The following is a 13,385-nucleotide window of genomic DNA, read 5'->3' as shown; positions in this document are numbered from 1 at the left end:
AAAAAAATAGCACCAGAAGGTAGGTCTTTTTTATTATCTTTGGTTTGTAAGATAAGAACCAGAAAGGAGAAGAATTTAAGACTTTGGAATATCTTGGCCAGTGTGACCTCCATCTGACTATTAATTTGGTCAATACTCATAACATAAGAATTTAAGAATTCATCTTAAATTTGTCTATAAAAGCCAGAAAATTTTCTACAGTTTCCAGTAAGAATTCTAGATATTAGAAGAAGGATATTTAGACATCACATCCTTTATTCTCCTTTATTTGTGCCATTACTGTAAGAGAAAGTGAAGGTACATATGTATTATTTTCTTTTCAGTTATCCCCACTAGATTGAGTTTTATGAAGACATCCATAAAAATAAATTAAATATATGGAAATGAAAAGCCCAGAGTAATATAATTTTATATTCTCTTACAGCACAATTAAATACTAAAAAGTAGAGTTGTTAGTTATAAGTCTGGCTTTTGCACTGATTTATTCATCTAGCATTTACTGAGAATTTGCTATATTTTAGCCATTGAAGCAAGTATTAGGTGTTCAATGAATAAGTTTTCTTCCCTGCTCCAAGGATACTATTTTAGTGAAGGAGACAGATACACAAACAAATACAAGACATTTAGAGCTGCTGGGAGAGGTCCACAGAAAGAGGTGGGTTTGTGTGAATTTCTGAAGGATATGGAAGATTTCATTGCTTTTGTCTTCCATGCAGAGGCATACTTTATCTGTAAGCACATGGTTTTGAAAGACCAAGTGTCTTATCTAGGGTGTGTGATGGTGGGAATATAGGTGTAGGTTAGAATACAAAGATACATGAGACTGTGACTGAAGAATGAGAGGTTATAGCCGCATTAGGACTCTTTGCGACCCTATGGACTAGCCTGCCAGGCTCTGTCCAACGAATTCTCCAGGCAATACTGGATTGGGTTGCCATGCCCTCCTCCACGGGATCTTCCCCACCCAGCAATCAAACTCATGTCTCTTATGTCTCCTGCATTAGCAGGTGGGTTCTTTACCACTAGTGCCGCCTGGGAAGCCCATACAGATATCAGAGTCTCCCCTAAATATAAAAATATAATAACATTCATTTTCATATAGCCCAGGATCAAATGGGCAGGGAAAATCTGGGTCAATTTGTGGTGCAGAGACTTAGACAGTCTCTCAACTCCTTCTTTGACATTGTATCATCTTTGACATTGTATCCTCCCACTTTAACACCCTCAGCCTTTCTTCCTTAGGCCAGGGCCCTCATTTGGTTCCCTGTAATCAGGTTTTATCCAGCCATCCTCTCTCCTGTGAGGCAACCTAGCCAATACCCAAAATCTTTAGGGCCTACATTGTTCACCAGCTAGCCTGAGAAATAGAACTGCCCTAATGAATATAAAAACAAAATATTTAATCATCTTCTAAAGAGAATTTCATGCCAATTATTAGTAACCTTAGAGCAAGTGGAAAATCAAATTAATCAAGTACCAGGTCCAAAGCTGCTGTTATAAACTTCATCTTGTAAAATCAGATTATAAAAACAGACTATACTTTTAAAATTAGATTTTTTTTTCATTGGCTCTCTCTTACTGTTATTTAATAGCTATAATTAGAATATAATTTGTCTTACTTTTTATTTACATTTTATCTTACTTCAGAGTCTGAATCTACATGGAAACAGCTTGAGTAAGTTGAGAGATCTCTGCAAATTAACAGGACTTCGAAAACTTAATATCAGCTTTAATGAATTTACTTGTTTAGATGATGTATACCACCTGGTAAGAACTTTTTTGAAATTATGTAAGTAAAATAAAATCATTAATTTAATGGATAAATTATTTTTGTAATAATGACCTCTTCTATACCATATTAAAGGTATATAGCGCAAATCAGGAACAAAGCATACATAAAACTAGTTTGTTATAGTATGTTATTTTTTCTAAAATAGGTCATAGATTTAGATTCTGTTTACAAACCACATATACACCTGTGCTCATATCTGAGTTCTAGCTACTTGAAAATAAAAGTAAAACTACTCCAGACTTGTTTTTAAAATGTCATTGATAAACTGTCATTTCCAATTTCTTCTGCTATTTTTTTTCTCAGTCTCTTTTTCCTCCTTCTTGTGAGTCCTTATTTCATCTTCACTTTTTGGTTTACCACTTCACAGCTAATGTTGTCAGTTCTTCCCATCTGTGCATTATCCTTATGGTGATTTCTCTTTCTCTCTGCCTCGTCCTTTCTACCAAAACTTCAAATACATCGATCTTGTTTGACTTGTCTTTGCCGTCTTATAAATAAAAGGACAAATATAGTAATACACATGTACACATAGGTACAGATCTTATCTGGATATTTTTCCCTGTTTTATGTCATATAACAATAATTACATTGGAAAAGGCAATGACACCCCACTCCAGTACTCTTGCCTGGAAAATCCCATGGACGAAGGAGCCTGGAGGGCTGCAGTCCATGGGGTCGCTAAGAGTCGGACACAACTGAGCGACTTCACTTTCACTTTTCCCTTTCACGCATTGGAGAAGGAAATGGCAACCCACTCCAGTGTTCTTGCCTGGAGAATCCCAGGGATGGGGGACCCTGGTGGGCTGCTGTCTATGGGGTCACACAGAGTCGGACACGACTGAAGCAACTTAGCAGCAGCAGCAGCAGCAACAATAATTACATATGGGTTCCAGAAGTGCAGTCCAGCATCTTTGTTTCCATAGGTCTCAGGTCATTGACATACCTTTTTGAATATATCCAATGAGATATATTCAAAATACATCTCAGCTCTTGCCTGTTTTCTACCTCCTCTTAACCATTTCCAGGCTCTTGTGCTATTACTTCTCCCACTGTGGTGAGAGTTTGCTACTTTGTTTATTGGCCTTCAGTCAGTTCAGTTCATTCAGCTTGGTGGTGTCCTACTCTCTGCAACCCCATGAATTGAAGCATGCCAGGCCTCCCTGTCCATTACCAACTCCCAGAATTCATTCAAACTCACGTCCATCGAGTCGGTGATGCCATCCAGCCATCTCATCCTCTGTCATCCCCTTCTCCTCCTGCCCTCAATCCCTCCCAGCATCAGAGTCTTTTCCAATGAGTCAACTCTTTGCATGAGGTGGCCAAAGTATTGGAGTTTTAGCTTTAGCATCATTCCTTCCAAAGAACACCCAGGACTGATCTCCTTTAGAATGGACTGGTTGGATCTCCTTGCTGTCCAAGGGACTCTCAGGAGTCTTCTCCAACACCACAGTTCAAAAGCTTCAATTCTTTGGCGCTCAGCTTTCTTCACAGTCCAATTATCACATCCATACATGACCACTGGAAAAACCATAGCCTTGACTAGATGGACCTTTGTTGGCAAAGTAATATCTCTGCTTTTGAATATGCTATCTAGGTTGGTCATAACTTTCCTTCCAAGGAGTAAGCGTCTTTTAATTTCATGGCTGCAATCACCATCTGCAGTGATTTTGGAGCCCCCCAAAATAAAGTCTGACACTGTTTCCACTGTTTCCCCATCTATTTGCCATGAAGTGATGGGACCAGATGCCATGATCTTTGTTTTCTGAATGTTGAGCTTTAAGGCAACTTTTTCACTCCCCACTTTCACTTTCATCAAGAGGCTTTTTAGTTCCTTTTCACTTTTTGCCATAAGGGTGGTGTCATCTGCATATCTGAGGTTAGATTTTAGTATTTAAACTCCCTTCCTTTTTTCTTTTAGTAAACCAGAGTCTTTTTTATTAAATTGGGGTAACATTGGTTTATGATACTACATAAGTTTCATGTGTACAATATTATTATATTTCAGCTTCCGTATACACTATAGCATGCTCACCACCAAAAGTTTAGTTTCTATCCATCACCAAGCAGTTGACCACCTTTACCCATTTTGCCCTCCCTCCACCCTACTTCCCCACTGGTAATCACTACTCTGTTCCTTTTATCTATGTGTTTATCTTTATTTGGTTTGATTTATTCCTTTATTTGTTTTTTTTAATTCCACATATGTGATATGATACAGTATTTGTCTTTCTTTGACTTATTTCTTTTAGAATAATACCCTCCATCCATGTTGTTGCAAATGGCAAGATTTCATCTCTTTTATGTCTCAGTAGTATTTCATAGTATATGTATATACCACATCTCCTTTATACACTCATCCATTGATGAGCACTTAGGTTGCTTCCATATCTTGGCAATTGTAAATTCAGCTATGAACTCAGGGGTACAGTATTTTGAATTTATGTTTTTATACTCTTTGGATAAATACCCAGAAGTTGAATAGCTAGATCAGATGGTGGTTCTAGTCTTAATATAAAACAGAACTCTCCATACTGTTTTCCATACTGTAAATTGGCTGCACCAGTTTACATTCCCACAAACAGTGCATGAGGGTGCACTTTTCTCTACATCGTCTCTTGTTATTTCTTGCCTTTTTGATAACAAATCATTGTGGTTTTGATTTGCATTTCCCTAATAATTAGTGATGAACATCTTTTCATGTACCTGTTGTGCATCTGAAAATAACTTTGGGAAAATGACCATTTAGCTCCTCTGCCTATTTTTTAAATTGGGTTGTTTGGTTTTTTGTTGTTGAGTTTTATGAGTTTTTAATATATATTTTATATCAGCCTCTTATCAGATGTATGATTTGCAAATATCTTCTCCAGCTTGGTATGTTGTCTTTTCATTTTGCTGATGGTTTCCTTTGCCATGCAGAGCTTTTTAGTTTGTTGTTGTCCCATTTCTTTATTTTCGCTTTTGTCCACATTGCTTGAGGAGTCATATCTGGAAACACATTGCTAAGACTCATGTCAAAGAGCATTCTGCCTTTATTTCTTCTAGGAATTTTAATGGTATTAGGAAACTGGATAGGCACATGTAAGGCCAAAGTCCTTTTTAACAGAATTCCCTATAGGGTTTGGTATGCAACTGAGAAAAGAAGATAGTTTAATAGAGGTCCCAGGACTATATATATTAATTGGTGGCATTTTTGGTTTAGTTTTTTTCTAATGATTTTCTAGCTGTTCCAAAGGGTGTAACAAGCACTGTAATTTTGCTAAGGCACAAATATAAAGAGTAAACTCTTAAGTCACACAGGATGAGTTTAGCCAGCTGCCCAGCGTGTATTTTGCAGTGTGGTTATATTGTTCTTTTCATCACCACAGCCACACAGCCTACTTATTGAATAACTATTACCATGGTCATTTTACATGTGAGGGAACTGGACAAATTTTATGCCCAAGTGTTATTTTTTAATTTTAGAACTAGGTAGAGATTCCTCAAACATCAGGAATCTGATATATAAATAAGTCTCTAAAAATGACTATAAGGATCTTCAGGTGTTCAAAGAGAGGAGATACTATATATGTAGAATAAAACACAGATCCTGAAAACCACATACTACAAATATGTGGTTTAATAAATTATTATAAGGTGAACATGCTTGTAAGTATCGTCCAGGTCAAGAAATAAAACTCTGCCACCCAGAGCATAAATCCTTATATATGCCCCATTCCTTCAAGAAATCATTATCCTAACTTCTGTAGTTATCCTCTCCCTGCTGTTCCCCCCCATAGTTCCAACACCCAAATGTGCATCCCTAGCACAGCAGTTTGGTTTCCCCCATTTTTTTAATGTACTGTATTTTTTTAAGTCTCTTGTAAGTTTCCCTTCTATTCTCTTTCACTCCCCACTGTTTATTTGTTAGAGAAGGAAATGGCAACCTGTTCCAGTTTTCTTGCCTGGAAAATCCCATGGTCAGAGGAGTCTAGTGGGCTGCAGTCCTTGAAGTTGCAGTGTCGTAAAACAGTTGTAGAAAAACTTGCACCTTCCAACCCAAAGAGTTTCCCACAGTCTGCTGCTGCTGCTACTAAGTCGCTAAAGTTGTGTCCGATTCTGTGCGACCCCATGGACTGCAGCGCACCAGGCTCCTCCGTTCATGGGATTTTCCAGGCTAGAGTACTGGAGTGGGGTGCCATCGCCTTCTCTGTCCCACAGTCTAGACCCTGCCAATATATTACCTATGATACAACCCTACATGCCCTCCACCCACCAGTTTTTTTTTTTTCCAAATTGGCAACTGGATCCAGAGATTGGATCAGACTCAGATTCCATTCCTCTGGCAAGACTGTAAGAGACACATAATGTCTAGTCGTCACTTTTCTGATTCAAGGAGCCTATATCCATTGTTGTTCAGTTGCTCAGTCGTTTGACTCTTTGCCAGCCCATGGGCTACAGCACCCCATGCTTCCCTGTCCTTCACCATTTCCCAGAGCTTGCTCAAACTCAACTCCATTGAGTCAGTGATGCTATCCAACCATCTTGTCCTCTGTTGTCCCCTTCTCCTCCTGCCTTCATTCTTTCCCAGAATCAGTCTTTTCCAATGAGTAAGCTCCTCCCATCAGGTGGCCAAAGTATTAGAGCTTCAGCTTCAGCATCAGTCCTTCCAATGAATATTCAGGTTTGATTCCTTTGTTCTCCTTGCAGTCCAAGGGACTCTCAAAACACCACAGTTCAAAAGCATCAATTCTTTGGCACTCAGCCTTCTTTATGGTCCAACTCTTACCTCTGTACAATAAGACTACTGGAAAAACCATAGCTTTGACTGGACAGACCTTTGTCAACAGAGTAATGTCTCTGCTTTTTAATACACTATCTGGGCATAGCTTTTCTTCCAAGGAACAAGTATCTTTTAAGTTCATGGCTGCAGTCACCATCTGCAGTGATTTTGGAGCCCAAGAAAATAAAGTCTTTTACTGTTTCCATTGTTTCACCATCTATATGCCATGAAGTGATGGGATGGATGCCATGATCTTAGTTTTTTGAATGTTGAGTTTTAAGCCTGTTTTTCACTCTTCTCTTTCACCTTCATCAAGAAGCTCTTTAGTTCCTCTTTGCTTTCTGCCATAAGGTTGGTGTCATCTACATATCTGAGGTTATTGATATTTCTCCTGGCAATCTTGACTTCAGCTTGTGATTCATCCAACCCAGCATTAAATATTCATTAATTTATTGAAAATTATGAAATAGCAATATTCTTATTCTCATTTCTTTTTCATTTATTAATTAGAATATTTTACATAGAGACATTTCCCCTTGTCTATTATTTGGATACCTAGTAGAACCATTCATATAGAAAATACAGAAAAGATATTTGATTATTTGCCCTTATTTACCAACTTTGAAGATAATGAATTAGTTCCTTATGATTTCCCAAAGATGAGCAATTCTTTTTCTGTTTTAATATCATTAGGAATGCAGGGACTTAAACATATTTGATGATATTCAATTTATTGCAATTATTATCATGACGAAGCTCAGATTTTCTCATACTTAGCCAGTGGAAGCATCATAAAGTTATCTCCTTTAGCCATGACTCTGGTAGTCTGTGACAGCTTCTTTGCCACCTAGCATGAATGATTTTCCATACACATTTTGTGTGTTTTTCTACTGCAGACAGAGTCACCTATTTCTTCAAGAAGCCCTAGTTTCTTTTAGAGAAGTGGTATTTCAGGACCACAACCTGGGTTAGTCACTGTTTATAAGTCTTTCCATTGGACAGGACTTGTGAGGGAGGTGTGTGTGGGAGGGGGGCTGGTATATGTGCATATGTGTAACTAAAATTAACCTTATGAATTTATATTGATATTTCCAATTCAAGACTGCAAATCATTTAGCTTAACCTTTATTCTGTTGTTGTTTTGTTCAGTTGCTAAGTCATGTCGGACTCTTTGCAACCCCATAAAATGCAGGACACCAGGCTTCCCTATCCTTCACTATCTCCTAGAGTTTGCTAAAACTCATGTCCATTGAGTTGGTGATGCCATCCAACCATCTTATCCTCTGTCATCCCCTTCTCCTCCTGCCCTCAATCATGCCCAGCATCAGGATCTTTTCCAAAGAGTTGGATCTCCCCATCAGGTGGCCAGCTTTAGCTTCAGCATCAGTCTTTCCAATGAATATTCAGGGTTGATTTCCTTTAGGATTGACTGGTTTGATCTTCTTTTTGTCCAGGGACTCTCAAGAGTCTTCACCAGCACCACAGTTCAAAAGCATCAATTCTCTGATGCTCAACCTTCTTTATGGTCCACCTCTCACATCCATTACATGACTACGGGAAAAACCACAGCTTTGACTATATGGACCTTTGTCAGCAAAGTGATGTTTCTGCTTTTTAATATGGTGTCTAAATTTGTCATAGCTTCTCTTCCAAGTAGGAAGTGTCATTTAATTTCTGATTGCAGTCACTGTCCACAGTGCTTTTGGAGCCCAAGAAAATAAAATCTGCCACTGTTTCCATTTTTTCCCCATCTACTTGCCATTGAGTGATGGGACTGGATGCCATGATCTTCTTTTGAGGGGATATTGAGTTTTCTCTGTTACATACATCTATATCTTTTTTTATCACCAATAATCCTTATTTTCAAGGTTACAAGGTGAGAATTAGGATATTTAATAATCATTTATTTGTTTTATCCCGTTACACACACAACAATCTTGGAATGATAGCGCTAATACCCTCATCAGCATGTTACCATAACTATTTTTTTTTAAATTTTGTGTATGCTCTTTCCAGTCTTCCTTATTTTAAAAAAGTTAAAATTATCATACTATATCTACTTTGAGCATGTAGCCCTTACACTCTGTACACTCTACCTTTTAGTTCATTGGTAATTGTATATTTAATTCTCATCACCAGTCCTTAGATTGGTATCAAACATCTTGTCAGAAAAATATTCTATTATAGATTCCTCAGGAAGGGCTTATAGGAACAATATCCCTTAAGTTACTGCTGCTGCTGCTAAGTCGCTTCAGTCGTGTCCGACTCTGTGCGACCCCATAGATGGCAGCCCACCAGGCTCCCCCGTCCCTGGGATTCTCCAGGCAAGAACACTAGAGTGGGTTGCCATTTCCTTCTCCAATGCATGAAAGTGAAAAGTGAAAGTAAAGTCACTCAGTCGTGTCCGACTCTTAGTGACTCCATGGACTGCAGCCTACCAGGCTCCTTCGTCCATGGGATTTTCCAGGCAAGAGTACTGGAGTGGGGTGCCATTGCCTTCTCCGTTCTCTAGTGCAGGAATAGTTTATCTATGTCCTTTATACTTGAAAGGCAGTTTTGTTAGGTATAAAATCTTTGGCTCACAATTTTGTTTCTTGAGCATCTTAAGTGTTATTTAATTTTCTTGTGGCATAAAGTGTTGCTGTAGAAAAGTCTGATAAGGATGTATAATTTTTTCTCTTATAAGTCACAGGCTTTTTTCTTCTAGATGTCCAAAGGAAGTTTTTTAGTTTTCATTAAAGTCTAATAATTTTATTATAAGAGTATGTCTTGCATTGATTGTTCTGGGTCAAGATTTCAAATTCACAGTATGCTCTTCCAAAATAAATATTAAAATCATTTTTTTAACTGAAAGTTTTTAGCAATTTTTGTTTCCTTGCTTTGGTTTTCTTCTTTAGAAACTCACATTATCCATATGTTGAATCTTTTCTTCACTATTTGTCACTTTCTCTTGAGTCCTTCTTATATCTCCATTTAGATTTTTTAATTGATTTGATTTTTTAAAATTTCTTTTTCACTTTCTGCTTCTCTTAAGGTGTTGTCTGTTGTTTACTTCTTTTGTCTTTGACTAGTTTAGTATTCACTTCTGAAATGATTTTATTATTTTATTTTAGATTCTTTTCTGGGTCCTTTCACTTCACTTCTGAGTTTTTCTAATCCAGATTTCTGTTGTTATTTTGTATCTTGTATCACTCTTAACATCTTTTTGCTTGTTTTGACATAGTAGGTTTATGGTTATGATATGTTTCTTGGGCATGTCTTTCTGATATACTTTCATTGCTGGCAGCAATATTTCTGTCTGTCTCATGCGTGTATAGTTTGTTTAACTTTGTCTGGGATTTTACCTCAATACTTTTCTGCTGCTCATTTTTCAGTGAAATTACTTCTTAACTTTTAAAATGAAAGTGGGTGTTGGGGAAGCTTTTGTAGTTTCACAGATCTCCCTCTTCTGCTGTTTATATGTACTGTTAACAGTTGTAGCACTTATTTCCTGAGATTTCCTGCCTCTATTCCTTCTTCCACTTCAGTCTGAACTTTCTCTTTTATTTGCCTCCTTTGTCCTTATCCTGTTTAATGTTGACTTAGCCCAGCAGTTTCTTCTCCAAGAAGGATTGAGTTCTTACTGGAGCCTGGTGGGGCAGTTTGAAAATTCATAGGTGCTAGACTGTTCCAGCCCCTTCAGACCTTTTTACTATGGATCTCATGCACTCATCTCGTATCAGAGAAGGCAAAACTCCCACTTTTAACTGCACTCAGTGTGCCTTCAGACATTCCACTGAGTATTGGTTGGCTATTTGGGGGCTCTCTTATTCTCAGGTCTGTCAGATGATGCCCTGACGCTTCCTTCTTCCTCTCACATCGACATGGACACCATGTAGTCTTGTGGTTATTGGTGGTTTATCCCCACCAACTTCTTTTGGGACTTATGGGGCTACCTTGTTATGTAGCTTTATTATAAATGTTGTCCATGGAATTTTGGTCTTATTTTTACTTTATTTTTATGTGGGAATTCAGAGAGATTGAATACCTGTGCTGCCTCTGCCTATGTATTTTCCAATAATCAACTTTGTATGTGTGTTTAATATTAATTATATTTATCATTTATCTCTGTATCACAAAAGGCTATGCCCTAATTTAATCACTCACCTGTTATTTCTATCAGTAGCTCAGACCGTAAAGCGTCTGCCTACAATGCAGGAGACCTGGGTTCGATCCTTGGGTTGGGAAGATCCCCTGGAGAAGGGAATGTAACCCACTCCAGTATTCATGCAGTATTCATGCCTGGAAAATCCCATGGACTGAGAAGCCTGGTGGGCTACAGTCCATGGGGTCGCAAAGAGTCGGACACGACTGAGCCACTTCACTTCACTTTAGTTTATCTCATTTTTTACCAGCTGCGCCACGAGGGGCTCAGACGGTAGAGAATCTGCCTGCAATGCAGGAGACCTGGGTTCAATCTCTAGATTGGAAAGATCCCCTAGAGAAGGAAATGGCTACCCACTCCAGTATTCAGGCCTGGAGAATTCCATGAACAGAGGAGCCTGGAAGACTATAGTCCGTGGGGTCGCAAAGAACTGGACATGACTGAGAGACTTTCACTTTCACTTTTCGCTTTTATTTATCTCATTTTTACTATCATTTTCCTTAACTGTGTCTCTAACATGGAGAGTTTCTATACTTTATTGTATGCTAGACATTAGGTTCTACTAGGTTGCAGAAAGTAAATGGATGGTTACTATGTGTTCATTACCCTGTCTTTGCCTTGTGAATCAGGATTTCCAATCTATGACTGTTTATATAATGAAAGACCTGGGCTTCATAAATGGTGGAGATACATTATATAATTTTTATAGATTTTTTAAAAATCTAAGCAAGACGTCCACATAAGGTAAAATTGAAATATCAAAAGCTGTATGTCTGTCATTCATTCACCTGAACTATCAGGAAAGGAGAGTATCCAAGCCAAAGAAATAGGAACAGATTTTTTTTTTTTTTCTGAAAATAACTATACCATAGTCAGAGTTGGCCAAGGAGAGAGAAACAAATATGTATGGCTATTTGCAACATTATAGATTATAGAAATAATACTTCTGTCTTACCTTTTCCAATGATAGATTTAGTGTTAAAATATTTCTAATGCCTCAAGATAGCTAATCTACATTTAGAGATTGAACTATTATCCCTAAAATATTTTAAAGAGATCTTGTCAGTTTTAATCTTTGTAATTTGGGCTGAATTGTACCATAACTTACAAAAGATTTAAACCAAAATGCAAAAAATACTAAAATGCCAAATTCTCCTGCAAAACTGAAAATATTATTCCTTGAATATTCATGGAGTGTATGGAGTCTCTTTTATATTCTGGGAATATAAAAAAGTAAAGATCCTACCCCTGTTTTCAAGAGAAGAAGACAGCTATCTTTATATAATGAATTGTTCCCAAATGCTAATCAGCATGCAAGTGTCAGAATTTCGGACAAGTTTTTAACCATTTTTTGATGAAAAATGGCAAAAGGTGGACCATGTAGTAAAATTTTGTAAATCTAAATTTATTTAATTTAAAAGACTGTTCTTTCTGGCTTACTTCACTCTGTATAATCTGCTCCAGTTTCATCCATCTTATTAGAACTGATTCAAATGTATTCTTTTTAATGGCTGAGTAATACTCCATTGTATTTATGTACCACAGCTTTCTTATCCATTCATCTGCTGATGGACATCTAGGTTGTTTCCATGTCCTGACTATTATAAACAGTGCTGCAGTGAACATTGGGGTACACATGTCTCTTTCAATTCCGGTTTCCTCGGTGTGTATGCCCAGCAGTGGGATTGCTGGGTCATAAGGCAGTTCTATTTGCAATTTTTTAAGGAATCTCCACACTGTTCTCCATAGTGGCTGTACTAGTTTGCATTCCCACCAACAGTGTAGGAGGGTTCCCTTTTCTCCACACCCTCTCCAGCATTTATTGCTTGCAGACTTTCGGATTGCAGCCAGAAAGAAAAACACCACTGCAGTATACTAACACATATATATGGAATTTAGAAAGATGGTAATGATGACCCTGTGTGCAAGACAGCAAAAGAAATACAGATATGTAGAACGGACTTTTGGACTCTGAGGAAGAGGGAGAGGGTGGGATGATTTGGGAGAATGGCATTGAAACATGTATACTATCATGTAAGAAATGAATTGCCAGTCTATGTTCGATACAGGATACAGGATGCTTGTGGCTGGTGCATGGGAATGATCCAGAGAGATAATATGGGGTGGAAGGTGGGAGGGGGGTTCATGATTGGGAACTCATGTACACCCATGGCGGATTCATGTCAATGTATGGCAAAACCAATACAGTATTGTAAAGTAAAATAAAGTTAAAAAAAAAAGAGTGTTCTAAGATTATATGCTTAATACTTTCTACTGCCAAATATCCTTTTGTTCAAGAAATTATAATGATAATAAATTATAGGATATTTTTTACTATGCTTACTTATAATAAAAGCCAGTAACACTATTTAATTTCTAGAAACTTTTTAGATTTTAATGATCTGAACACTCAACTCTTGAAACCTGAGTCATTGTAATAGGTGCTATTACAACAATATGAGCTATGCATTATATAGCAGTAACTAATTCTATGGTGAATTCAAATAATTGTTTAAGTTATAAAGAAATCAAATTTATTTTTAATTTATAATAATATTTTATTTTAATAAATATGTTGCAAAATATTTTCTTCATGTTTTCTTTATCACTTTCTGGTTCTGGGTCTGAGTTAGTATATACTTTAAAAGAAAATTTTGTTTGCACTGAACAGAAGTAGCAAATTGTTTTAA

The 13,385-nt window shown here is 37.3% G+C and overlaps 1 protein-coding gene across 1 annotated transcript in view; it reads left to right on the top strand.

Moving 5' to 3' along the window:
* The window catches only part of LOC102176425 (leucine-rich repeat-containing protein 9), a 117,546-nt gene that overhangs the window by 50,635 nt on the left and 53,526 nt on the right, over positions 1 to 13,385 (top strand). The window contains exon 16 of the mRNA XM_005685936.3: positions 1,648 to 1,767. Within this exon, the coding sequence (XP_005685993.2) occupies positions 1,648 to 1,767 (120 nt within the window). The remainder of the gene's footprint in view (positions 1 to 1,647; positions 1,768 to 13,385) is intronic.

The sequence above is a fragment of the Capra hircus genome, chromosome 10, assembly GCF_001704415.2.
Source record: "Capra hircus breed San Clemente chromosome 10, ASM170441v1, whole genome shotgun sequence".
Classification (NCBI taxonomy): Eukaryota; Metazoa; Chordata; class Mammalia; order Artiodactyla; family Bovidae; genus Capra; species Capra hircus.
This window is presented reverse-complemented; position numbering and strand designations above follow the sequence as displayed.